This window comes from Trichosurus vulpecula, chromosome 3, assembly GCF_011100635.1.
Source record: "Trichosurus vulpecula isolate mTriVul1 chromosome 3, mTriVul1.pri, whole genome shotgun sequence".
In the NCBI taxonomy this organism is placed as follows: Eukaryota; Metazoa; Chordata; class Mammalia; order Diprotodontia; family Phalangeridae; genus Trichosurus; species Trichosurus vulpecula.
This window is the reverse complement of record NC_050575.1, coordinates 30421589-30449369: the sequence shown is the minus strand read 5'-3', so window position 1 is coordinate 30449369 and position 27781 is coordinate 30421589. Positions and strand designations below refer to the sequence as shown.

The following is a 27781-nucleotide window of genomic DNA, read 5'->3' as shown; positions in this document are numbered from 1 at the left end:
GTGGGTGTGAAGCTCCCAGGGTACTAAGGGGAGGTGCTAACTCAAGAGCTAATCGTAAGAGCCTAAGCTCTGATCACTCAGATGACACTTGATGACATCTGAAATGGTATAAGAAGAGAAGACAGAGCTATTTGTGCAGGGCTCTCACTTTTGGTGGTGCATGCTGATGTGGAGACTCCGGGCAGCTGTAGCTAAGGGTCCTCCAGCTCATAAACCTGGATGTTGGGACTTTGTTAAACTCTGGTAACTATGTATTGAGATTTGAATTGTATTTGGTCTGTCTGTCAATGTCTGTAATTTGTTTGTATTTTGCTTTGAAGTTCAGGGTGCTGGCTTTTTCCCCTGAACTAAGTGAATGGTATTTGTATGCTGAATTAAAGCAAACTTGTCAACCCCTTAACGTCAATTTCCTTAGTAAAGCAGATCAAAAGAACCTAGGGTTTTGCAGCGTGCTGGTAGCCTGCTTGCTGTTGGGCTTGTGTTTGTCTTTCACCCCCACAACAGCTGCTAGCCGGATTGTTGAAACACTTTGGTATGCTAGGAGTCCATAAAATAGAATGTGTGCCACTCAAAGCATTAAGAATTGTCTGGAAAGACCAAGTCCAAAGAGATAGAGGGGGAAAGAACTGAGTTCATCAACCAAGCGTTCTCTTTACATCAGGACAGTATATTGTGTTAGCCTCTGGAGGGCTCCTAGAGAAATGGCAGCTGCCCATAGGCTCCATAGGACAGTTTGCCATACCTTTGAAGTCTTGTAACTTTCTTAGTCATATAAGTCATAGAATCCTAGAAGAGAAATGGACTTTGGAGATCATCCAATCCACCCCCCTAATCCACCTCCAGGATTTTACAGAGTAGGAAACTGAACCTGGTAGGTTAAGTGATTTACCCAAGTAAACTTTAAAGAAGCCCTGGATTCAAATCTCAACTCTCCTCTATTTGTGTGACCTTGAGAAAGTCTCTTCCTCCTGCCAACAAGATCGTTGCTTTTCTATTCCTCCTCTACTAACTGTTTCCCTTTCCATTTTCTTCCCTCAATTTCTTCTTCTACAAAGTAAAGCACTTGGGTGAAATGAAGAAAAAATGATAGAGTTTTATATCATTCTACAACTGGCAAAATTCTTTACACACCTGATCTCCTTTAATCCTCATAACAGCATGATAAAATTTTGGAGTAGGAAAGACATGGGTTCAAGTCTTGCCTAAGACAGACATGGTCTGTGTGACTGTGGGCAACCAACCTCTCAGTGCTCTAGGCACCTCTCTCAGACTCTAAGTTGCAGCTCACGTTTGAACTCACATGGGTAAAGGCAGTTTTCTCTCCAGGAGTTCCCTATACCTATTCCTTATATCAATAAAGCCAATATACTACAAAGCAATTGAGGCAATTGGGATTAAGTGACTTGTCAAGGGTGACAAAGTTCCTAAGTGTCCGAGGCTTGATTTAAACTAAGGTCCCCCTGACTTCAGTACCAGTGCTGTATCCACAGTACCACCCTTAGCTAAATTAAAAAAAAATCTTATCACCACCCTTTGACATAGGCACTGGAAGTATGATTCCCATTTTATAGATTAGCAGCTAAGGTTTGCAGTAGTTAAGCACACTTGCCCAGTTATACACACCAAGCAAGTGTGACCTCCGGGTTTCCCTGACTAAAAGTCTACCGTACTGTCTGTGATACAACCCATCTTGAGAGCTCATGATATACGAGGTCTCTTTTAGCTTTGAATTCTATGGTCCTGTGATCATCAGATCCATCAGTTTCCATTACGCTACACTACCTTAGTCTAATGCCCAACATGTCATCTCCTTTTCTTATAGTTTCTTATAGGTGACCTAACCTGATTGATTAGAGCAGAGTGTAGGTAAAACCATTGCTACAAGTTGAGTCCTCATGTGAATCAGTCTTAGTTTCCTCAGGTTTATGGTGACGCTTATACTCCTTACTCCCTCCAGGACTCTGTTATTTGCTACTGGTCATAAGATGTAATAGGTGTGGACAGGTCAATACCAACCCATCACAACTAGTGGAGAAAAATGACTCGCACTATAAGCCATACTGTTTGAGTGTCAGCTGTATACCTGTATAACCACCATCCAGCACAACACCTTTTGAAGCTAATCTCCTCCAATCAAAAGAACAGACACCAGCCAAACTGGAAATTCAGATTTTTACTTTTGCAAATATTTCTGCCCCCTTTGTCATTTTTTTCAGGGCTTAAACTCAGTGGCTAAATAAGACGTGGGCTCTGCAAGTTTTGAAAACTGTTCTTTTTACTGAAATCCCACTGTTGAATTCCAGTGATGATTATTTGTATTTAGAATTGTTCCTTTTGCTAGGCAAATAAAATAAGGCAATGAGCATTTAGCATTTGCTTACTGAGCACTGGAGATATATCTGCAAGGAAAAAGAAAATGGCAAGGGCTTTACATTCTGATGAGGGAAGACAACACAACAGGAAGCCAAAATAAGGTACCATGTTAAAGACCAGCAAGCCATGAATATAACCAGGAGAGAAATGAAGATTGGCCAAGTGGAGAACAGGTTAGGCATATGTTGTGCATGTTGTGGAAGAAATCCATTATCCTTCCATAAACAACCCTTATACCTAGGCTCACATATTGTCTTAGACTCTTACCGTCATGGATCTCATCTCACTAAGTCTCAGTAATTCTTCTGAGGTCGTGTACTTTCCTGAATTAGGATCTTTAGTTTACTCTACTTGTTACCTACCATCTAAGTCATTTAACTTCTATGTGGGGGTATGCTAGAACCAGCTCTAACTGGTTTATGGGAGCCGATTGTTAAACTTTTAATGTGAGCATTTAAAGCTCCAAAATTGGAAATTGCTATAAATAATGGCTTGATTTATTGTTTTGCTCATTATCTAGATTTAACAAAATGTTCATAATGCAGATTAAACCTAAAAGTTTATATATATACATATACATATATAACATCCATAGATAATATTTATTCATTTATTCATTATTTCTTTATCTCCAGAGAGCCTAGTTGTTAAACATTTACCATCACACCTCTGTGTTGTTTTATAAACACTGTTTGAGCTTATCAGGAATCCATTGTCTAGTTCAGGGATGGGGAACCTGGGGCTTTGAGACCTTATGTGGTCTTCTAGGTCCTTGGGTGCAGCCTTTTGACCGAGTCCAAATTTTACAGAATGAATCCTTTTATTAAAGGGATTTGTTCTGTGAAGTTTGGATTCAGTCAAAGGACCACACTTGAGGACCTGGAGGGCTACATGTGGTCTCGAGGCCCCAGGTTCCCCACCCCTCGTTTAGTTACTCAGGGAATGAGACTGAAGGCCATGTGACTATAGGAAAATGAGAATGATGACCACCACCACCACCACCACCACAACAACAACTGACATTTACATAGTACTTCAAGGTTTGCAAAGTGCTTTATAGCCATTATCTCATTTGAGCCTCACACTGCCTCTGCCTCTAAGAGTATTTGTAAAATAGAAATGATAACTGAAGGGTTGATGCGAGACTTAAATTAGATAATAGATGAAAAGCATTTTGCAAACCTTAAAGTACTATATAAATTTTAGCTACAATCGTTAATAGCTATATTCTTTTGTGCATTTGCAACAGAATCAGGTTTTCCTGCTTTATCACTACACATAAAACAATTCACTGGTGCCCCATATTTCGATAACTTAATTCCCTGAGTGGAGGTACAATGCAGAGTGTGTCTCATACCCAATTTAAAATCATAATTAATAAGGTTGGAAAGCTCTGCTCTTCTCCTGGGGTCCATAAGCAATATGTGACAGAGTACTATCCAGGTAGTCACAAATGACCATTGCTAAAGATCATGAAATCTTGGTCAAGAAACTAAAGACATTAAAAGCACAGAATGTATTTATGTAACTGCTGCCCATCAAAGGCAAAGTATTCAGAAGAGGAAGACAAGTTTGGTAAACGAAAAGCTGGTTAAGAAGATGTTGTCTGACAGTATTTGGAATTCCAATTCACAGCCTAAAACAGAGGAAAGGAAAGCTCTAGAACCAGAGCCGAATGTATCTAACAAGCTTTCATTAAAAAAAAGTCTACCATCTTGCAGTTGTAATTAGAAGAACTTTAAACTGAAATGGGGGAAAGAGGAAGAAAATATTTGCATATCCATGAAACTCCAAACCATAGAGAAGCAGAAGTCCACAGGACACAAGCTCCAGTGATAGAGGTTTGGGTGAGCAGAAGAGAGGAAAGATATTGGGCAGAACAATTCTATTACAGATCATTACTGTTCATCTCATTTCTTTTTCACCATTTTCTTCTCTTTGTAAAGAAAGGACTGAAGCAAGGAGAAGAAAAAAGTGTAAAAGAATATGATAAATGAAAATTCACAATTAGTCATAACTGTGAATATTAATGGAATGAATCTACATATAAAATGCAACAGTATCACAGAATGAGTTGGAAACACAAGCCAACTATACACATACATATATACACAAAATCTAAAAAACATAAAAACTCACACAGAGTTAGAAGGAGAGACTGGAGCAGAATCTATTACACAACAGGCAAATTAAGAAAACAAAACAAAATCAGGAGGTAGCAATCGTGATCTCAGATCTAGCAACAGTAAAACAAGATGTAGTTAAGAGAGATAAATAAGGCAATGACATTTTCCTTAAATACATCCCAGACAGTGGAGTAATATCACTCCTGAACACACATACACACACACACACACACACACGCCAAGTGACATAGCAATTAAGAAATTAATGGATATCTTCCCTGCCCTCTTCTTTGTGAAATTCCTTGATAAAGCTGTCTACGTTAGATGCCTCCATTTTCTCTCCTCTCACCCTCTGAGATCTGGCTTCCAATCTCATCATTCAGCTGAAACTTGTTCTTTCAATCCTTACCCCTCTTGACCTCTCTGTAACATTTCTCATCACCTTTCTCTTGTGGACATTCTCTCCTCTCAAGATTTTCATGATGATACTCTCTCTTGGTTCTCCTCTTACCTATCTGACTACTCCTCAGTTTCTCTTTCACATTCATGACGAGCAAGAAAAACCATGATTGTGCAGATAGATGAAGGCAAAGCTTTTTTTTTATTTTGACAAATTACGGCATCTATTCCTTTTAAAACACTAGAAAACATAGGAATAAATGGATATTTCCTTAACATTGTAAGAAGTATATATATAAAACTAAAACATAATGGGGATAAACTAGAAGACTTTCCAATAAGATCAGGAATAAATCAAGGATATCCATAATCAACACTGCTACTTAATGAATATCTAGAAGTGCTAGCTATAGCAATAGGACAAGAAAAAGAAATTGAGGGAATAAGTACTGGTAAATAGGAAAGAAAAATTATCCCATTTTATAGATAGTATGAATAATTTACTCATAGAACACTAGAGAGTCAACTAAAATTTAATTGAAGCTGTAACTTCAGTAAAGTAACTGGATGTAAAATAAATCCATGTAAATCATCAAGATTTCTATATATTAGCAAGAAAAACCAGCTGAAAGACTAGAAAGGAGAAAATGCATTTAAAAGAAGAGCAGAATGTACAATATACTTGGGAGTCTATTTACCAAGATCCCTTTACAGGCCTAGAGAAAAAATGTAAATCATATGGAGGAACAAAAGGTCCAAAATCTCAAGAGTAATAATGAAAAAAAAGCAGGAAGGAAGGGGGAGGGGCAGCCTACCAGTACCAGATCTCAGAATGAAATAAGAAGCAGACAAGATAAAACGATTTGGTATTGGTCAAAAAATAGATTATGTATACAACATGCAGAGGTAAGCAGTAGCACTGTTCAGTATAACCCAAGATCCCAGTTAACAGGGTAAGGACTGCCTAGCTGATAAAAATTACTGAAATAACCAGAAAATAGTTTAGCAGGAATTACATAACAACATCTCACATCTTATGCCAAGACAAGCTCTTTTATCATGGTCTTCCAACTTTTTTTCCAAACATAAGTAGATCATTTACATAGATCAATACCTCTGACAAATAAATGACAACCACTTTGGTTTTTTTCCATTCTCAAAATAATTAAATAATGTCATCATTCTGGATGTTCCTGCCAGTGATGCAGGTTGCGACCCAACTGTGCTGGACCATCCTCTTTCTATATTTTCCTTCACCACGAAAGCAAACCTGTGAATCCAGAAAGGCCATGAACCTTTTTTCTTGATGTCCTTAAAAATAGTGATAGGATGTGTGTGTGGGTGTGGGGGTGGGGGAACGTGTGGGGGGCAGGGGAAGTGTGTCTCAGAAATGCCCTTGGGTCATGCACTCAAATTGTTAGAATGCCACTGGACAGAAGAAAGTTGCTTTTGTTTTACCTTTTCTGTGAGTATCTGGTAGTAATGACCATCTAAAAGCCCTGACTGCCCAACAGACACCTCAAAGCAATCTTAACTGAGTTTCCCTTGTGGGATCTTCATCTAGGTCACACCTGCTAACTGCCAGTGCCTCACAGCTCTGTCCCCAGACCTCTTCTCTTTTCCCTCACTGCTATTTCTCCTCATTTCACTTAGTGATCTTGTCAGTTCCCCTAGAGTCAATTATCACATTTATGCTTCTGATTCTAAAATCTCCTTAACAGCCCTAACCTTTCCACTAACCTCCAGTCTCACACCTTTAATGATCTATTGGCACCTTGAATTGGATGCCCTGTAGATATCTTAAATTCAGCATATCCAAAATTAAACTCATTATCTTTCAAACAAACTCATCTCAGTTTCCCAGGCCGATGACCTAAATGTCATACTTGACTCCTCACTCTCACTTACCATCCCCTCCCCCATTCAAACTGTTACCAAGGCCTACCTGTCTGTTAATTTTATCATCATAATATCTCTCTCATATAACCCTTTATCTCTTCTGACACTGCCACCACCATGATGTAGGTTCCTATTGTGTGAGGTAAATAAAATGTGTATATATATATATATATATATATATATATATATAAACACACACATATATATATGTATGTATGTATATATGTATATATGTGTGTATATATATATGTATATGTGTGTGTATATATATATATACACATACACACACACACACACACACACTAAGAAATGTTTAAAAATCAAGAAATAGGGAAGTAGAAAATTCTGAGGCCGTGAGAGTCTGATGGGAAAGTTTACCCTGAAACTTTTTTTTCTTTCTTCTGGTTCTGGTTTAAAGATTTGCTCAGTAAGAACAGGGTCATAATGACCTGTTTTTCTCTATTGTAAAGAATGAAAAGGGTCTCCACCTCCCCTTATCCCATTCCCTTTCTTTAGATTTTTAGATGTCACCTCAGTTGTAATCATTAACTGAGGGAATGGGAATTGGAGTTTCTGTGCTTCAATTTCCGGGTTCTTCATCTAGCTTTTGTGCTCAGATTGCAAGCCCACCTCCCAGCCAATGGTGAGAAGGGTCAGAGGTTGGTAGGAATTCTCTTGTGTTAGGTATAATTCTGGGTGCTTTGCGTCTTGTAAAGAGCCTCCCTTGCTGGATTTGTTCTAGTAGGGGATGCCCAATTCTCGAGAATTGAAAAAAATTTATTTCTGTTCCCACCCTGAGATGGCTCCTTATTAACTTTTAATTGGTGAGGGTCTTTCATTCTACACACTATCACCTCACACCTGGACAATTGCAATAACTGGCTAGTTGGTCTTCCTGCCCCAAGTCTCTCCCCACTCAAATCCATCCTCCTCTCAGCTGTTAAAGTGACATTCCTAAAGTATAAGCCTTTTCATGTTACTTGCTGCACCCCCCCCCCCCACTCAGTAAACTCCAGGGGTGCCCTATCACTTCCAGAAATACAAAATGCTGTGTTCTGCTTTTAAAGCTGTTCATAATTTGCCCTCCCTGTTACCTTTCTAGTATTCTTTCAGTGAAAATCCCACCCCACTTGACCCTCCTTGTATTTTTGTTCCTCACTTCAAATACTTCATTTCCTGACTTGAAGCATTTTCACTGACTGTCTCGTATACCTGGAATGCTCTTTCCTTATCTCTGCCTTCTGGCTTCCCTGGATCTTTTCAAATCACAGCTAAAATGCCACCTTCTAGAGGAAGCCTTTCCTTATTCCCCTTATTTCTAGGGCCTTTTCTCTATTATTTCCAATTAATTTAAATATGTTTTGTTTGTACAAAGCTGTTTGCATATTGTCTATAGCTCATAGATTGGACAAAAGGTCCCTACCTAAGCACCACTTAATGGCTATTTTTTGAGCCTTCTTGCCTCAGAGTGAATGTAAATAGCAACTGTTTCTTTTTTGGCCAGAGGGTCTTCCTCTCTCAGTTTTGATTTTTATTTTCTTTTTCTAAATTAAAGGGGCCATCCCTTGACTCATTTTTTTTTTTTGCAGTGGGGAAGGCAAGGTCACACAGCTAGTAAGTGTGTCAAGTATCTGAGGCCTAATTTGAACTCAGAGCCTCCTGACTCCAGGGCTGGTGCTCTACTCACTGTACCACCTGGCTGCCCTGACTCACTTCTTCAAGAAACCTATTTAGTGACTGGGTGTTACCTCACTTAAAGTGAGAACCTGAAAAGACTGGCCTAAAAGGGCCAGGGTCTCCCATTGTATCCTGGGCCATCTCCAGTTGTCTTGATGAATATCTGGCCACTGGACCCAGATGGCCCTGGAGGAGAAAGTGAGGCTGGTGACCTTGCACAGCCCTCCCTCACTCAAACAAAGTCAACTGCAAGTTATGTCATCACTTCCCTGATGTCAAAGTCCTCTTCAGGAATGCACAAACCCAACAGCAACACAACCCCCTATTCCTTGAAAACAGCAACTATCTTTTGCCTTTCTTTGTATCCCTAAGTGATTAGCACAGTTCCTGGCACATAGTAGGTGCTTAATCAATGTTTATTGACTGACTTGTAGTATGGTCATGATCCTCCTTAGTTTTCCTATTCAAAGTCTGGTAGTCCACATCCTAATTTCTTCAGTCTTCTTTCTATCACTACAATGGTTGACTAAAAGATTTTTTTCAGTTACTACCTGGTCTTCTCCACATCTGAGAGAGTCATTTATGAAACTGTCTTAAGAAATTTCAGGAGGGTTTGACATGCATTGTGTGTGTTCTACTTGGGTACATTCTACGTCCCAGGACAAACAAACATAAGCTCTCACACTGATTTTTTTTTCTATTTATTGGGCACTGGAGAATTCCAGAGAAAACTTTTGTGGATCCCCATCAAAGTTGGAAGATTCAATGCTTCCTCAATACTTTCTGCCAGCCCTGTACTCTATTTTCCTGTAAATGACCACATGGCTTTTCAGATAATGAGCTCCAGGATGTTTACGTGCCATGTCAGCATGTTTATATACTAAGGCAAAAGTTTCTATCTGTTAGTATATTTCCAGTACTTTGAACAAACTGGAGATGGTCCCAAACATAATCCCCAAGGGCAAGGATATAGTGTCCACTTTCATGCAGATTCCTATTTCTTCCCTAGTCAACTCGAAACTCACTAAAATATTATCCAGTTATGCATAATATTCATTCAGTCCATAGAGGCCTATCATTTATATTGCTGTTAAAGTGAGTGTGTATATGTATATGCACACATGTAAATATATGTGCACGTACATACATGTGGGTACATATACATGTCACATATACATATATGTGTGTATGTATGTGCTTATGTATATCCATATCTGGGAGGGGTGAACAGAGGGCAGTGTCTTTGCATACTGCTCCAAGTCTCCAGCAAGTTTGGCTTAGACAGTAACCTCCAGGTTTAGGGTGTATGTAAATTGGTGTAGAAACCCTACTAATTTTGTAGCCAATTTCCTTCATCTCTAAAAAGAGAGGGCTGAAAATATAAGTGGTTGCTACAAACCATCCCCTTCCACGCCATTCACTTGTGAGGGTGGCATAGCCAATGGATGAACTGCTTCCATTTTGGCTGCCAAGTCACTCAGGTTGCTTTCCAGAGCTGGCTCCTCCCTGGGCTCAGCTAGTGGAGCCACCAGCAGACTTGGCTTCTAGTTGCTGGACTTCTGATGTTCTTCAGACCTTGTGAAGCTCACAAGGTTGTAACCTGGTCTGTACCACTTCTAATATTTATTAACTTCATTTCAGCAAAGCAGAGACACCACATAGAAGAAGCAATAGCTGTACAGGTTCATGGCCATATGGGAACTGAGTGGGAGAGGCCACCTACCCAGAAACTCACAGCACTGCTTGTTTTGCTTACCATCTGAAAAGAGAGAGATTTTTGTCTGTTCCATCTTTTCATATGCAGGCCACATGTCAGCCAATGAAAAGGCTTTTCATTATCATGCAGTAAAATGTCAGGAAACAGTCATAGGGATATCTGTGCAGGTTCAGAATCCAGAAAAGAAAGAGATCCTCCATTACCCATTTTCAGAAGCAGACTCACATGAATTGGCAGAAGCTTAGAGCAATGAGTGTGCAGTAAGGAATGGATGCTCATTGGCTAGTCTCCCCATTATCTAATTAGAATACAAAATTCATAACAACTACTAAAAGGTTTTTAATATAGATGAAAAACAACAAAAAAAGAAAGGGAAAAAATGGAAAGGAGTCAGCAATTCCAAAGGCAAATCTTCTCTCTTTAAAATGAAATGGAGCTAAATTTCAGGAATATGTAAGAATTAAGAGATTTAAAATGCAAATACAATCTGTTTTATTTATTAAATTTAGTAGTTGAAAGACTTACAGGAAGACAGGAATTTACTGCACTCCCTCTAGATGATACCATGGATGATGAGGGGAGAATGAAAAAATAGAATTATTACTTATAACAATAAATACGGAATGTTCCGAAGAAAAGTAACATCGGTAAAAATATTTGCAACAAATATGACATCTAAATAATATAAGGAATTGTAAAAAAAAAAGTCAAAGTAGCAATGCTCACACCAGAATAAGTAAGTAGTCAAATCATTAATAATCACTTAAAAAACGCTTAGCTTCGCCGATAGAGAGATACAATTAAATAATTTAGAAAGAACACTTCATACCCATCAGAGGGCAAAAATAATTGCAATCAAGAAAACTCCATTCTGGGGAAATTTTGGTGGAAAAGTACTCATTGCTGGTAGAATCGCAAACTAGAATCTTTTTGGAAAAAGGAATGTAACTATATAGCAAAAGTCACAAAATATTCTTCAAACCTTTGACAAAATAGTTCCATTGTTGGGCATATTGAAAGTATTATTCAAAATACAAAGAAGTTTGTGGCAGTATTGTTGTAATCTCACATGTACATGCACACAGACACAGACACACACACACCCTACCACCACCAGATAAAAAACGTGTCTAACAATCACTAAAGAGTTAAACAAATAATACTGGTATAATACTGTAATGGAATTCTATAATGCAATTGAGACAAAGAAGTAGCAGTTATTCAAAGATACCTGAAAAGGCCCTTATGACGTAATACAATGTGAAAAAAGCAGAATGAGGAAAACAGGGTATTCATTAATGATGACCATATAAGAAGAGTTCTTAGAGAGGGGAATTGAAAATGTTTTTATTGAATTCAATTCAACAAGCATGTATTAAAAAACTACTTATATGTAGGACACTCTCCAAGGCACTGGAGATTTAAAAAGAAATGACAAGTCTGCCTTCAAGGAGCACTCTATGAGGTTGAAAACCCTTCTTGTTTCCTTGGTCTCATCTTCCCTGCTCTATTCCGGCAGGTTACTTTGTTATTCATTTCCTCCCTCTCTGTGATTTTCAGTCTCTACTTATCTATTACTCTTCCCCTGATGTTTTCAAATACATCCATGTCTCCATAATCTTTAAAAATTTCCTCACTTGACGTTACCATCTCCTCAAGCTATCATCTTATAATTTTTCTCCTTTTCACAGTCAAATATAAACAAGTCACTTAGACTTAAACCTCAGTTTCCTCAACTGTAAAAAGAAGGAAGGATGGAAATAAACATTTATTAAGAGCCTACTACGTGCCAGGTGCTAAGAGTGCTAAGTGCTTAGAGTGCTAAGCTCTGGGCAAACAAATACAAGCAAAAAAAGAAGACAGTCCATGAACTCAAAGAGCTTACATTCTAATGTGGAAAAGCGATAGACAAAAGGTAGCTGAGCCTTGTCATCTCCCATTCAATCATTTAATGGACTGGTAGGGAGATAAGATAATGGAAAAACCAAAGAAGGAACAAGTTGAGAGGAAGTAGAAGCATCAGGCACAGATTCCTCATTCTAGAACTTTATTGAAGGAAAGGAAAATGGCCTCTTTACCTACTCAAAAAAAATCAACCTGGGAGGGGAAGACCCTCAGAATTCCTGGCCAAAACAGAAATTTACATTCCCTCTGAGCCAATCAGGCCCAAACAATGACCAAGTGGGACTTGGCTTGGGACCTATTGTTGGGCAATAAATGAGAGCCAGAGCGAATTGGGTTTAAGGGGAGTCCTTAAGAAATAAAAGGCTTCAGCATAAAAATTTACATTCCTTAAGGATAGCATCCACAGGTAAAGGTATGATACCCTATGTGGACAGAGGGAGAGGGAGAAGGAATGGGAGGGAGAGGGGAGGAGGGAGGGGGAGAGGGAAAATGAGAGAGAGAGGGAGAGAGAGAGAGAGAGTGCAGAGAGAGACAGAGAGAGACAGAGAGAGAGAGAGAACCTAGGATAGTGTCTCACTGCATCCTGGGCCGTCTCTAGTCACCTTGATCTATATCTTGCCACTGGACCTAGATGGCTCCAGAGGAGAAAGTGAGGCTGGTGACTTTGCACAGCCCTCCCTCACTTAAATCCAATTCACTTGCATGCCATGGCATCACCTCCCTGATGTCGTGGTCCCTTTTGAGAATGAAGGACAAATAACAACAATGGAGGAAAGGAGAAAGAATAGTAGTATGACACAGGGTAGTTCCCTGGTACCTCGAGAATAAGATCTAAACTCCTGAGCCTGGCCTTTACAGCCTTTCGCAATCTGACTCCAGCCTCTCTTTCCAGAATTATTTCACATTATCAGAGGGATATATCACATAGTATTTTGGCCTACTTGCTGTCTCCCAGGATTAGCCTTCCGTCATTTTCATATAGGCTTTCCCCCAGGTGTGGAAAATACACCCTTACTCTCTGCCTCTTACTATCCTTAGTTTTCTAAATGACCATTCAGAAACACGCTCAAAATCACTCTACTTAAGAGGACTATAAATCAAAACCACTCTGATATTGCAAACTGGCAGAATTGAAAAAAATGAACAGTCAATGTTGGAGAGGCCTCAGGAACATAGATACAGTAATAGACTCTTGGCACAGATGTGAATTAGTCCTGCATTCTTAGATATTTGAGAATCATGGAAGAAAAGTGCCAGATTACAGAGACTTCAGATACGAAGTATAGGAGATGAGGCAGCTCATGACAGGTACCTCAGTGTATCAAAGTAGGTCAATTCACACTCTATCTCCTTTTATAATAGCTGAAAATAGATACAATTATTTATTAGATACAAAAATTTAATCTTCTTATATAACTCAGTTCACCCTCAGAGTTGTCAAAGCCCCTACCTCTCTAGATTTCTTCCAATACATCAATAATTTTGTTTTCTGTTTTTGTTCTTAACAAAGATAAAGTTCAGTATTCTTTTGGTGTTGGTTTCCTTTTCCAGGATAATTAGCTCAGCTATTAAATATGTTTCATCTATAATTGTTCTTTATTTTGCAAATATAATGCATGATAGACTATGACCTTTGGAAGACATCAGTGATTAAACCTTTAAGACATATGAGACTGCCACCAGCTATTAAGGAAATCCAATAATACAAAGAACCATGTAACATGAAAAACAAATTCCTCTGCACATAACTACACTCTGCCATTATTCCATGAATACATTTCCTTATTTCTTATCCAACTTGCTTTAACTTTGTCAAAATGCCCTTAAGTTTTTCATTTCTTTTTTTCCCTTTTAGTCAGGTTTAATTCTTTTGTTTGACATCAAACAACATTATGTTTTTCTTATTAAGTTCTACAAATGAATCACATAGTCACTTCTGGTCCAGAAAGATTTCACTTTACCCAGTTTCTTTACAACTCTGTCAGTCCTCTCCAACACTTTCTTTGTTTCTTTTATTCTGTCTTTCAGACACTTTCTTCATATTTCAGAGACTAAAGTGGCTTCTCCTTAAACTACATCAAATATCATCGAGAGAGACAAAGACCTAGAGATTCTAAAAACCCTAAGCATCTATACCGTCAGAGAAAAGGTGACCAGATGTTTCTCATCAAGACACTCATTTTTGTTGCCTTGATTTCAACTGGTAAGTCAAAATGAAAACTTCAATAGATTCATTCGTGTTTTCAAACTAATTTTAAGGGAGTATTTAAGAGTCATGAAGACAACCAAAATAGTACTGTGTAAGTTACTAATAAAATTAGTTTAGTGCTGAATGATCCATCTACAGCTTAGTTTGATAAGGAGAGAAGTGTAAGGCAGTATGGAAGCATCATAAAATCACTTCAGTTCTGGTCTTGAATTTACTAAAACCATAATTGTAAATCAGCAAAATTTTTGGTTTTATTTCAGGAAACAGTTTGTTCACTAGCATTTTTCTATTTGTCTTGAAAAAATCCCTAATGAAAGACTAATGTGTTTTGAGATCAAAGTCCACTTAACATAGAAAGGGAAAAATATCAGTGAATTCATACTATATCCTTTTATCTACGCTATTGTTCTAAAAGTAAAGGTTAGCTTTTACAAGTTACATTTTGGTGAAAGGTATTTTTCATGTGTGAACTGAGTTTTGTTCTATGATTTCTCTTGTGAAATTCAACTATTTTGTGAAATTCACCATATGTGTCTATGTATCTATACATACATACATATATACATATATATGTATATATACACACATAAACACATATAGTCACTAAGAACCCTTCAATAACATTAACAAGTTATGCCTTTTAATGGGAAATTGGATTTAATAATAATTCTTTCTTGTGGAAGTTAGCTAGGACATTTCAAATATATTGTGTACTAAAAAGATCCAGATTCCAGGAGTAATACATTTAAATGGAATAGGAACTTTTATAAAGCTGATCAATAGATATGTGCCCCCAGTATTTCAGTATTTTTCATTTTTAAGTCATTTTGTTAATATATTGCCACTAGGTACTGAGTTTGCTTGATTTCCACCCCTTGTTTATATAATGCTAAATAAACTTGGCTGATGAAATTTCTTACTTATCCAGGACATCCCCCACCCCCACCCCTATTCAAACTTTGCATACTTACTTTAATTTATCTTAAGGATAGAATGAGAAAGTCGTGTTTCAAAACTAGCCTAGTATTTAAAAATATTTTTTTCATTATGGACATTATTATTGAATAGCATTTTTAAAAAGACACTTGTATATTGCAATTAAAATTAAGTTGACTATAATTTTGTCAAAGACATGCCAAACTGCTGAAAAAAACACCAGCAAATCAATATTTTGGAAAATATTATGGGTGCCATTAAATGGTAGGAATTTTTGTGTCATAGAAAATTTAAAATTTGTGTCATACGTAGGGGATAAATAGGTAAATAAATAGTCAGGGATAAAATTTTAAGAATTCTCTAAGTGACTGGAGATTGAGAGGGTAGGAGCATCCTAGACCTAGACAAAGAAAAATAACATATATTTTACCTTTTCTCTTTAGCATTGGCAGGACCATGGGGTATTATGTGTGCTGGAGAAAAGAAAAATGCTATCAGGGACTGTGATTCTTATGGCTGTGGAAAGTTTGGTGCTCCTAGGTATGGTCTGTTTAACTTATGCCTTGGTCTTCTCCCAGGTCTGTCTTATTTATCTCTCTTGTAAGAAAGTAATAGGATGATAAGAGAGACAGCATGGTGTAGCGGGGAGCTGTCCTTGGAGTCAGGAAAACCCGAGTGAGTCCCACCTCTCACATTATCTATCTACATTATCTATCTATCTAGCTAATCTCTCTCTCTCTCTCTCTCTCTCTCTCTCTCTCTCTCTCTCTCTCTCTCTCTCTCCACATATATATATATATATATATATATATATATATACATATATATATACCTCCATATCTATATCTATATCTATCTATCTATATCTCTATACAGTCCAACCTGGGCAATTTTACTTAGCCTGTGAGTGACCCCCAAACAAATCTTTAATACAGTACATTGCAAAAGTTTCCCCTATGCCAATGAAATTACAGGTTGTGAATAAACAAAAACTGAATTCTAAGTTAAGACTTAGAGATAAGTAATTATGCTATTGTTCCTGAGGTATATTGCAAGAAACAATTCCCAGATAGAATACAAAACTGTCATCTGGCCAGGGAAGAGGGAAGGGAAAGATGGAGAAGATAATGTAGAGTAACATTTGAGCTGAAACTTGTTTTTTATCCATTTGCCTTGTTTAGTGCCAAGAAGAATACCCTAGGATATAGCACAAGTGATAGATAAAAATCCATCTATATGAAATTTTTGATCATATCATATTTTTTTATTTCTGGGAATACATACAGAATTTGTGATTTTTTTTTCAGTATGTAACATCTGGTACAGGCACTCTCTCTACTCAGGCAGATTAATATATCTCTGACTCGGTAGCTAAGTCCTGCGAAGCTGCCTGGGGCACACACAGGTTAATTAATTTACCCAGGACCACAAAAATAGTAAAGCAAAGTCTTCATAACTTTACCTACTATACCTCAGTGATATATATTATAGGCATGAAAATATAAAATGAGCAGGTTGGAAACCCTAGCTCTCTTTAGAGCTTCCTTCCTACATGAAGCTTTTCTAGATTCCTCCTATGGTTAGCGTTTTCCATTTAATCACTTGATAGTTATTTGATAATGATCCTAAATTTATTTATGAATGTGTTTTATAACTATCTTATATTTACTTATGGATGTTGTGCCCCTCCATTCCCCTAGTAGAATGTAAGCTGCTGAAAGACAAGAACTGCCTCATTTTTGTATTGATATATTCAACATGCAGCACCATACCTGGTATATATCAGATACTTAAATATTTGTCAATCAATGGATTGATGAACTTCATGTAGGTCAGAAGAGTATCTCAACTTTTTCAACCAATAACACTTTAGAATGGACCGTTTTTGTCATCCAGCCATCAAAATGACAAGTTATGGGTGTATACATAGCCTCTATCTTTATCTACAATGCAGTTAACTTTCATTTACCTCATGTCCTTACCTATTAAGAATAGAATTAAAAATCAGGAAGTAAGCAAAAAAGGCCTTTAAATGACTAAAATAGAAGTAACAAAGTTCTATCACAAGACAGTCCTTCTCTGACTCTAACTCTAAATGCCTCCAACTCTATCATTTATTCCTTGTTCAAGATTCTGTTTTCTGAATTAGTTTTCCAGTTGTTGTTAATTAAACATATCAAAGAGCATGAATAAGTTAGTGACTTTAACCCAAAGAAGAAGAAACAATATACTACAATTTTCATAGAAGAACTTTTTATTATAGCTTAAAATAACTGGAAACAAAGTGGATGCCTACGATTGGGAAATGACTAGACAAATTGTGGTAAATGAATTGAATGGGAAATTGTTGCATCATAAGAAATAACAGATATAAACAATTCATAGAAAATGTGAAATGCAGATGTAAATTAGAAGAATTAGATGAATAACATATATAGTAAGTTTAATAATGCAAAATAAAAGAATACAAAAAGAAAGCCCGTAAAAATTAATTAATTAATTAATTGAACATCAGTTAAAATTTAGGGGATCTGATAAAGGCAGACACATTGAAAAAAAATGAAATATAACAAATAATACCCTAACAATGAGGAGCACCAAAAACATATGAAAAGTATATCAATCTGGTCATTTAGTGAAACAGAAAACAGCCCTATATCTCTTAATAGTTCCATCATTGTGTTATTGTACCATATGACTAATATTCACAATGATGACTAAAACAATTTAAAATGTTAAATTATGTTCAGAATACTGTTTAATAAGAAGTTTATGATACATATGAGGAATATTTTCACTGAAAATAGTTTGTTAATATCATGTTGTTGAGTCACTTTTCAGTCATGTTCAACTCTTCATGACCCCATTTGGGATTTTCTTGGCAAGGATACTGGAATGGTTTGCCATTTCCTTCTCTAGAATTTACAGACAAGGAATTGAGGCAAACAGGGTTAAATAACTTTCCTATGGTCATACAGCTAGTAAATGTCTGAGGCCAGAGTTAAACTCATGAAGAAGAGTATTCCTGATTCCATGCCCAGTGTTTTATCCACTGTGCCACCTAGCTGCCTATTAATATCACAATATAGCATAAAATGCAAATAAACAATAAAACACTTCAAATACCAGGCATCATTAAAGCCTGAATATCTTTTTCCTCTTCCCCCCCTAACTTTCTTTCTGGTCAGTGGGAAAAGGAAGTGAGCAGATTCAAATTAGTGGGACCTTTTTATTTAAACAAGCTTATTAAGTAAATAGGGGCGGAAAAGTAGCTATGAACTATGATTAAATTTGTAGCTGCAGGTTAAATCCTGATCTGGTCTGTGCTCTCCACTTCTTCCAATCTCTCTCCTATCCTTCCCTCACATGTCCACTCTCATGTCTCCACTTAAGCAGTTGCTCCACAAAAGAAATTTCCATTCACCCTTTGAATTCCTCTGCTTGTAGTAACAAGGGTCAGCACACTCACTCTGCTCCCTGGAGGTATAAGCCACTTTTTTTCTCCTTCTGCACATCAACGGTATGTAAAAGTTTTAGTGGAAGACTGTAAGAGAAAAGGAAAATGTAAACCCCAGAATTCTAGGAAATGTATGTCCATACACATTTCCCATTTAATTAAAAGTTCTATGATCCACTGTCACCAAAGCTTTTATAATTCCTGAGAAGTCTAAGGTGACAATGTCCACAGATATACATATTCACACTAGCATTTTACTTTTCTTTTACACAATAATATCATCAACTACAAGGTGGTCACAGATTATTAGAAAAGCGGAAGAAGATACAGGATGTGAAGTTAGATCAAAAATGTCTTCTCTTGAGACAAGCTGGTCAATTGACTAGTTAATAGTAATCTGGGTTTTCACTGGTATTAATTGACTATGTACCCTTTTCTCTATTCTAGAGGTGAAAGGAAACACACTGGGGTGGACGTGAAGTGTGCAGATGGATCAGTTGTGTATGCCCCTTTCAATGGAATGATTGTGAGGGAGGCAAAACCTTATAAAAATGATAATGCTATCAATGATGGTGTTGAGATAACTGGGGAAGGTAAGTGAACTACAGCAAAGACCCTGAATCTTACTTTCTTTGAAGTGATTGAGGACATTGCTGAAAAGGGGATTTAAACTGCTTTGTTTTGCTCTATAAGACAAACTAGGATCAATGAGCAGGAATTAAGGAAGGGTAGATTTTGACTTCATGAAAAGAAATTCACTAATATTGGCCCCAAAATTGAAAAGGCTATTTTGAGTAGCAATAAATTCCTCCTCAGCAGAGGTCTTTAAACAGGGGCTGTGTGCATATTTTTGAAAGATGTTATTAAAAGGATTCCTTTTCAGATATAGTTTGGGCCAAATTTCCTGAAGTCTTTTCCTACTGTAACATTCTATGATTCTATTTATTTCATTGAGAATTTCATGTTTAGAGAATTGCTCCTAGGTCAAATACTTTTGCAGTTTGGTAGATGGTGTTTTAAGAACTTTTGCGGCCCAAAATTTCACCCTATAGCCAATCTAGTGATGAGTCGCTCTAAACTTAGCCAGGCTAAACTTTAGAAAACAGAGTTAGTCACTAAGTCCATATTTGAAGTCTATCCAGCTTGGTGGTCTCTGTTAGAACTGGTCACAGGATTAAAGGATTATTGATTAAAAGCTATAAAGGACTTTAAAGGTCAACAAATCTAATCCTCCTCATTTTACAGATGAGCAATTGGAGGAGGCCCAGAGAAGTAAAATGATTTCCCCAAGGTTATACAGACAAAAAGTGTCAGAACTGAGATTTAAATCTAAGTTCTCCAACTCCTCATCCCATGACTTCTCCACTGTATCATGCTGCCTCTCATTCGGCAAATTAGTTACGGATTAAAAATACCCTCCATGACATGATATATAACCTGAACTAGCAAGGGGAGCCAGGGCTTCGCCCCAGGAATAAGCATCTATAGAAGTTTGCTTCCTCCAATTTAACAGAGGGCTGCCCCTCTCCCCTCCCCCACCCAGGATCCTATAGACATCACCCCTATCTTTGAGCCCATCTTTTCACTGAGGTGGATTGCCCTTGACATTCTGCTTGGCTCCAAGAACCACACCACATCATTGATCAAACAGTAAGCAAACATTTACTAAGTGCTCACTCTTTTTGAGGTACTATGCTTGAGATTAGTACACAATTAGTTGCAAAGGTTGCACAGACATAGCTGTGCTATCCTTCTTTCTTCTATTAAAATTTCTTGTCCTCCATCCTCATCCTCATCTGTGCCCTCTGGAATTCTCTAATATTATTTAACAAATTTCCTTTCATCCTGGACTTCTTCCTTTCCTTCCATGATCTGGTGCTCACTGAAACTGAATTTCCTTCTGCAGACATCACATCCCTCGCCACCCTCTCCAGTCGTTACTGTTTACTGTACTCCAGTTGGTGTTGCCCCTTTTCTCCCACCCCCACTCCTCAATCATTACAATATCGTGAAGGAAAATAACCATGACTTAAGACCTATGAGAAAAGCAATGACTGATCATTTTTTGCAAAAGACTAAAGGGGATTCTTTAACTAGGAACCAGAAGTAGGCATACTTCTTGTTCCTCACTGCTACTTTCATACCCTCCTTATGCCACCATCACTCAATAACCACCTTCCTTCCTTCAAAGTTCCCTCCATCCTATCCAGATCTTTATTTCTATCATCTGTGGACCTCCAAGTCAATTTTTTTCTCCTACAATAAAAACCAGATTCATACATTTATTCTCTCTCTTAGCACTCTTTTGGAAATCTTGGCTTCCTACTTCCTCAACCCACTTGAGTCCCAAGACGTCTATCTCCAATGTATTGTAATTATGTACGGAAGTGTGCCCCAGCCACCAACAGTGCCACCTTTCAGATTAATTTGCCCCAGCCACCCCTAGTTTCTGTTCTGAGGCATCAGACTGGGATGTCAGCAGAAGAGAATTATTTTCATGCTTCCTGACCCCCCTTCTCTCATTAAACATTCTATATCACCTCCTCAGCAGAGAGCCTCATCTATGACAAAGAAAAGAAATTGTAACTCCCTCTTCTCTTCTATTCTACAACTCAAATACCTCAATATCTTTCCCCATTCTTTTCTCTGATGAAGAAGTGGCTTTCTCTCTTATTTTTGGCTCTTGTATTTTCTTTCTTTCAAATCTCTACTTTATAATGCAAACTGCAAAACTTCTTTTGTGCCTTTGATTTCATCTCTTCTGTGAGTTTGCCCCTTCAATTACCTCCCCTTCCTCTTTTAAAGATTCTTTTTAGCTATGAACTTAACAATTATAAATAAACAGAAACATTCCAAATAGGAATAAGATTGAATATGAGCTGAACTTCTGTTACAGTTTATTGAAAAAATGTATTTGTCTCATTAAGCACCTCTAGCACATCACCTCTCTACCAAGATTTGGGAAGGATGATTCATCATCTGTCTTCTGGAAGAGAGATCAGTTCTTAAGTCATGGTTACTTTCCTTCACAATGTTGTAACCATTGAATATATTGTTCTGGTTCTAATCATTTCACTCTGCATTAATTCATACAAGTCCTCCTAGATTTCTCTGAATCCATCCCTTTCCTAATTTCTTGTGATGCAATAGTGTTATTTTATATTAATACACTATAATTTGTTTTATCCATTCACTGATTGATGGGCACCCATTTATTTTTGAGTTCTTTGTCACAACAAAAAGTATTGCTATGAATATTTTTATACATACAAATCCTTTCCCTCCTTCTTTGGTTACTTTGGAGTACATGCCTAAGAGGGGCACTGCTAGGTTAAAGGATATGCAGAGCTTTGTGACTTTTTGGAGGGGGCTAGTATAGTTCCAGATGACTTTCCAGAATGATTGGATAAATTTACAAGTCTATCCATGTATATATCAATGTGACTTTCCTTTTGCAATCCCTCTGACAATTGCCAAAGTCTTTTCTAAAAAAAAAATCACCTTTTAATTTATATTTACATACGTTTAGTTTACATAATTTATCATGATTTGGAGCTTTTTTAATATTGTTGAAATTATGAGAATTTTCTGTTCATATCCTTTCACAACTTATCTATTAGTAATGAAATCTTTTAGGAAATCTTAATCTTTTACATTTAAATAAATTCACTGTACATCTTGGATATCTTTTTGTCAAGGAGGTTCGAAACAAAAAAAATTCCCTCCTCCAGTTGACTGTCTAATTTTAACCACATTAATTTCGTTTATGCAAAAACATTTTAATATTATGTAATAAAACATTTCCACTTTATAGCCCATGATCCTTGCTAATTTGTTTTGTCAAGAATTCATTCTATATAAATAGCAGTAAAAGATCGCATCTTCCCTATTCCTCTAATATGTTTATGACATAAACTTTTATATGTAGTTCATGTATCCATCTGGAGATTATTTTATAATAATCCAATAGTTTAAGATTGTATGTTAAGCATTTCCCTCCATATTAATATCTTATCTATCTTTTTCTCTTTGTCATAATCTCTCTCTTTACGAAGAAGACTAAGTTGATTAAAAAGAAGGATAAACACTATTGATTAAGCAGTCTTCTTCCATTCCACTGCCCTTCTTATCTTCATCATGCCCAGAGCCCTATTTTTGGTTCTTGTACTTTCTTTCTTTCAAATTTACACTTTAGGATACAAACTGTAAAACTGTCATTTGTTTTACTTGTAACATTGCCTGCAAGACTTTGCTTTTCCACCCACCTCTCAATTCTCCTTCTCCTCTCCTTTTTCTCCCTCTGTTTACCTAAGCCCTGTTGAGTTTCTCTCTCTCTCTCTCTCTCTCTCTCTCTCTCTCTTTCTCTCTCTCTTTCTCTCTGTGTGTGTGTGTGTGTCTGTGAGAGAGAGAGAGAGACAGAGAGAAAGAGAGACAGAGACAGAGATAGAGATAGACAGAGACAGAGACAGAGAGAGACAGAGGGTTCAATCCTTCATTGTTTAGTTTAGCTAAAAATAAGGTTCATATGGTGCCTTCTCCGATATCCTTTCCTCCATGACTTGCTTCTTCTGTACCCCAATTATGAGAAATAGAAATTTCTTTTCTCTTTTTCTTCACACTTTCATTGGTTTATCTCTTTTTGCTTCTTGTTTCCCTATGTTTAAACCAATAAAACAGGAAAAAAATCCCACCTAGTCCTTGTGTTTCTCTTAAGTTTCTCAGTGAACCTAGAAGTCAGTAGGGTTCGGAAAGGACACAGTAAAATATAGGCACTTCAGCATTATTAAGCCTTTTCCTGTGGTTTAATTGTAGTTTTCTAGGTTTCTCTTAATGCCCATATTTTCATTACAAAGTTCCTATTCAACAATGGTGTTTTCATCAGAAATTCCTCAACATGTTCTAGATAACCTTTTGATAAAGAGAACTGGATGCCCATCAATTTTTCTCCTTGCAGCATTATACTCAGTTTGGCAAGATGAGTTATTTTGGGTTGTAAAACTCTATCTTTTACCTTTTGACATATCATATTCCAAGATTTTATCTTTTTCATTTAGCTGCAACATAGTCTTGTGTAATCTAAACTGTGGTTCCTTGGTATTTCTCATTGTTTACAGTAATTTCTCTTTGACTCAGAGGTTCTGGGTTTTTACCTCATAGAGTTCCATTTGCCCCCTTCTGTTTTCAGGGAATCCATTACTTAGGGCAAAGTTTTCTCCCTTATATTCTAAGTTACTTATCTTCCCTCCAATTTTTTTCCTCCAAATCTTGTTTCATTTTTATCTTCTGTTTAACTTCTCCTAGCCACTTTTGGAGTCCTTGTTATTTAGGCATTTCCCCTGTGGCTTTGCTTATATTTTTGTCCATTTGCTCTCTTATGTGTTTACATCTTGGTTTTTCTCTTGATGCATAATATTTCTTCATAAAATTCAATGTATTCTTCTGTTTATTTCTCTAGCCTTAATTACTAATCTGTGACTTTATACTAGGGCCAGACTCTGATCCTTCTCATACTCTTGGATCCAGCTATGCTTGGTCTTATCTCCTCTGAAGTATAGATACTACTATAATTCTGGTCCTACTGGTGAGAGCTAGGTCCCACTCACTGCTGGAATCCTTGGCTCCTGGATTCATCTTCCAACAGCCTACTTATATTTTGCCCACTGCCCTTCTCTGTCTCTTTCTCCTCATTCCATAATGGGATTTAGCTATTTTCCATATGGTATCCCTGATGTATCCCAAATAGACACTGCAGATTAAATTGACCCGAGGTTTCCTACATGGCTCCCTATTGCTGCAGCTGCCAGGGACTGGGTTGACTCTCTCCCATAAGTCTAGCTTAGGGTGTCTTGGTGTTGTTCTGAATTTTCCTCTGTTATGCCTTTAGCCTGGGCTGCTCAGATAGTACAACTCTGACCTCTGCCTTCAGGCCTCTTTGTGGCTTTCCTTCCCCTCTCGCCCTCTCACTGCCCTCGTAACTGTTGCCCTTTCTGTCCTTCAGTGGCCCCATATCCTGCTATGGTTCACGCACAGGCTGTCTGAGGTGCTGCCATGGCTTTGTCTTCTGCTGTAGGTCTATTACAAGGTGATGGCTTCAGGACTCTTGAAAGTATACAGAAATGCTCCATGCATAGAACCATAGAACTCTCTTCTCTGATGTTCCAAAAAGTCAGGGTCAAGATCTTGCTGACTTTAGGCTCTAGATGGTGGTGCTAGTTTCCTCCTCCCTTGAATTATATCCACCAAGAATGCCCACAGGTTTCTCTCATTTTTCTTTGCATGGTCGTGGATTCAATGGAGGAGTTTATTGTTCCTTTTCTATAATTTTTTAAGGACTTTGTTGAAGGGCTTTAGGGAAAGCTAAACTCTAAGAAAACTCCAAATGGTGCTATGAAGAGTCAGGAACAACTGAAATGACTGAACGAACTCCTCTAGTAGCTTTCTCAAGCCCTTACCTTAGCTATAAGTCTTCATGGCCTGTTCTTGATAAAGCCATGCCAACTCTTTGTAATCACTGCTTCTTCTAGATGTTCACTAACCAACTTTTTAGCAAAATGCTCCTAAAAATATTTTTGGGAGCCCAATCCCATGACACCTCTCCCATTTCCATTAGCTTTCAAAGAGTCCCATCCATAAGGTTATGATATAGTTATGGTGTAATTATGATCAGCCCAATCTCCTATAACACTCTCTGAACATATATAACTACCTAAAGTACAATAAAACATAACATTCAGAATAACGGTACTAATGCACTCTACCTTCAGGATGTTGTTATTTTCTGTGGTAGCCAAGTACATAATAATTTATTCTAGAAAGACCTAAGAATAAGTCTCAAACAAAAAGTTTTTTTAGTTTCATCTCAAATAACCAGATAAATTAACTAGTCAATTAAACAGAGAACCTCTTTCTGAAACATTCCATTAAACTGAGGTTCAGATATATCCAGAAGGCTCTTGAATTTCAGTTTTGGAACAGAACTCAGTTGATATGTTGGGCAATAATAAGATGAATGAATGATTTTACTTTCCCTCCTTTTTTAGGTTATTGTATCAAAATATTCTACGTGAAGCCTTTGAAATATAAAGGTCTGATCAAGAAGGGACAAAAACTTGGAGTTCTGCTGCCCATGCAGCAAGTTTATCCTCGAATAACATCACATATACATATTCAGAATTGTGACTTGAGCAATCCTACTTCATATCTGTGAATGAAAAGATGATGACTTACACTTTCACTTTTTAAAAAGTATCTTAAATTTTAAAATTACAATCTGATTATCATTTTGCTGTATTCTTTAATCTCTTTGCCACAAATTATGTTTCCGATGCCTATTTTTTCAATATCTGAAATAAACAAAATCAATGCAGCTGGGTTGTTATAGATATTTATTAGCTCCACAAAAGGACTTTCATCAGGACTCTTTTTAAAATTAAAAAGTACTAGATCCCTTTGTTTTATATTCTTTCTCAGCCCCAAGGCTCATTCTTCACTACATTCATGTCCACACATAATGTTATTCCTACCCTCTTCACAATGTACTTACCCAAAAGAGAGAAGGCCAAAAATCCTTGCATTCTAATAATTTTGATTAACAGCAAGCAGAAACAAAACAAAAACACAAGACAAGAGGCAGAGCCAAGATGGCACTGTGAAAGGAACTACTGGACCTCTATCACAAATTCTGTCAGATACATCTAAAAAAGTGAATCTGAAAAGATTTGAGAGAATTAGAAGTTACTAGTAGACCGAGAGGGGCAGGAGCACTGGGCACACAGAATGGCGCCAGACCACACCAACAGGGAAAAGCAGAGGAACCGCCTGGAGGGAAACATGGAAACAAGAGCAGGCCCAGGGCAGAAGTATTGGCTACAGCAGCCGATTGAGCCCCAGGCCTCTCAGCCCAGGACAGGAGCCTGTTGGAGCTACAGGAGACACCAGTGCAGAGCCTGTGGTCGCAGGGGCAGCTACTCTGGAGGCCTCTAGCCAACACACAGTCTAAAGGTTTGAAACTCATCTTCTTGAACTTCCAGGAGCCATAATAGCCAGGTAAATTGGCTCAAGAAAGGAATAACACGCTTCAATAAGTATAGAAATCAAACTTGTCCTACAGGAAGTAGGAGGGGAAAGGGGAAAGAAAAGGGACAGGGATGGTTAGAAGGGAGGGAAGAAGTGCCAAGGGGAAAAGGGTAAAATAAGGGAGGGGAATCAAAAAGGAGGGTAAATTGAGGAAGGCGGCAGTCAAAAGCAAAACTCTGTTGAGGAGTGGAAGAGAGAAGGGAGAAATAAAAGCATAAACGGGGGGAGGGGGAATAGGATGGGGAAAAAGACACAGACAGTAATCATAACTGTGAATGTGAATTTGATGAACTGTCCCATAAGATGGAAGTGGATAGCAGAATGGATTAAAAACCATAATCCTGCAACATGCTGTTTACAACAAACACATTTGAAACAGGGGGGTACACACAGGGTAAAGGTAAAAGACTGGAGGAGAATATATTGTGCTTCAGCTAAAGTAAAAACAAAAAGCAGGGGTAGCAATCCTAATATCAGAGAAAGCAAAAGCAAAGATAGATCTAATTAAAAGAGATGAGGAAGGACACTATATCCTGCTAAAAGTCATCATAAACAATGAAGCAATATCATTATTTAACATGTATGCACCAAGTGGTATAGCATGCAAATTCTTAGAGAAGTTAAGGGAGTTACAGGAAGAAATAGACAGTAAAACTATACTAGTGGGGGACCTTAACCTTCCTCTCTCTGAACTAGATAAATCTAACCCCACAATAAACAAGAAAGAAGTTAAGGAGGTGAATAGAATTTTAGAAAAGGCAGATATGATTGATCTCTGGAGAAAACTGAATGGGGATAAAAAGGAATATACTTTTTTTTTTCTCAGCGGTGCACGGCTCATACTCAAAAATTGACCATGTACTAGGGCATAAAACTTCACAATCCAGTGTAGAAAGGCAGAAGTAGTCAAAGCATCCTTTTCAGATCATGATGCAACAAAAATTATTTGTAATAAAGAGCCATGGAAAAACAAACTAAAGATTAATTGGAAACTAAATAATCTAGGT

The 27781-nt window shown here is 37.4% G+C and overlaps 1 protein-coding gene across 1 annotated transcript; it reads left to right on the top strand.

Moving 5' to 3' along the window:
* Window positions 1-137: 137 nt before the first annotated feature.
* On the top strand, window positions 138-26064 carry LOC118844248 (leukocyte cell-derived chemotaxin-2-like). Its single transcript, XM_036752100.1, has 5 exons — window positions 138-243; window positions 14125-14299; window positions 15685-15781; window positions 19146-19291; window positions 25739-26064. The coding sequence occupies exons 2-5, from the start codon at window positions 14254-14256 to the stop codon at window positions 25903-25905; spliced, it is 456 nt and encodes a 151-aa protein (XP_036607995.1). The 5' UTR covers window positions 138-243; window positions 14125-14253; the 3' UTR covers window positions 25906-26064.
* The last annotated feature ends 1717 nt before the right edge of the window (window positions 26065-27781 follow it).

Coding starts and splice junctions, on each gene's coding strand:
- LOC118844248 (XM_036752100.1), top strand. CDS start 14,254: ATGTTTCTCATCAAGACACTCATTTTTGTTGCCTTGATTTCAACTG. Junction 14,300..15,684: donor TGTTGCCTTGATTTCAACTG/GTAAGTCAAAAT, acceptor TTTTCTCTTTAG/CATTGGCAGGACCATGGGGT. Junction 19,292..25,738: donor TGTTGAGATAACTGGGGAAG/GTAAGTGAACTA, acceptor CTCCTTTTTTAG/GTTATTGTATCAAAATATTC.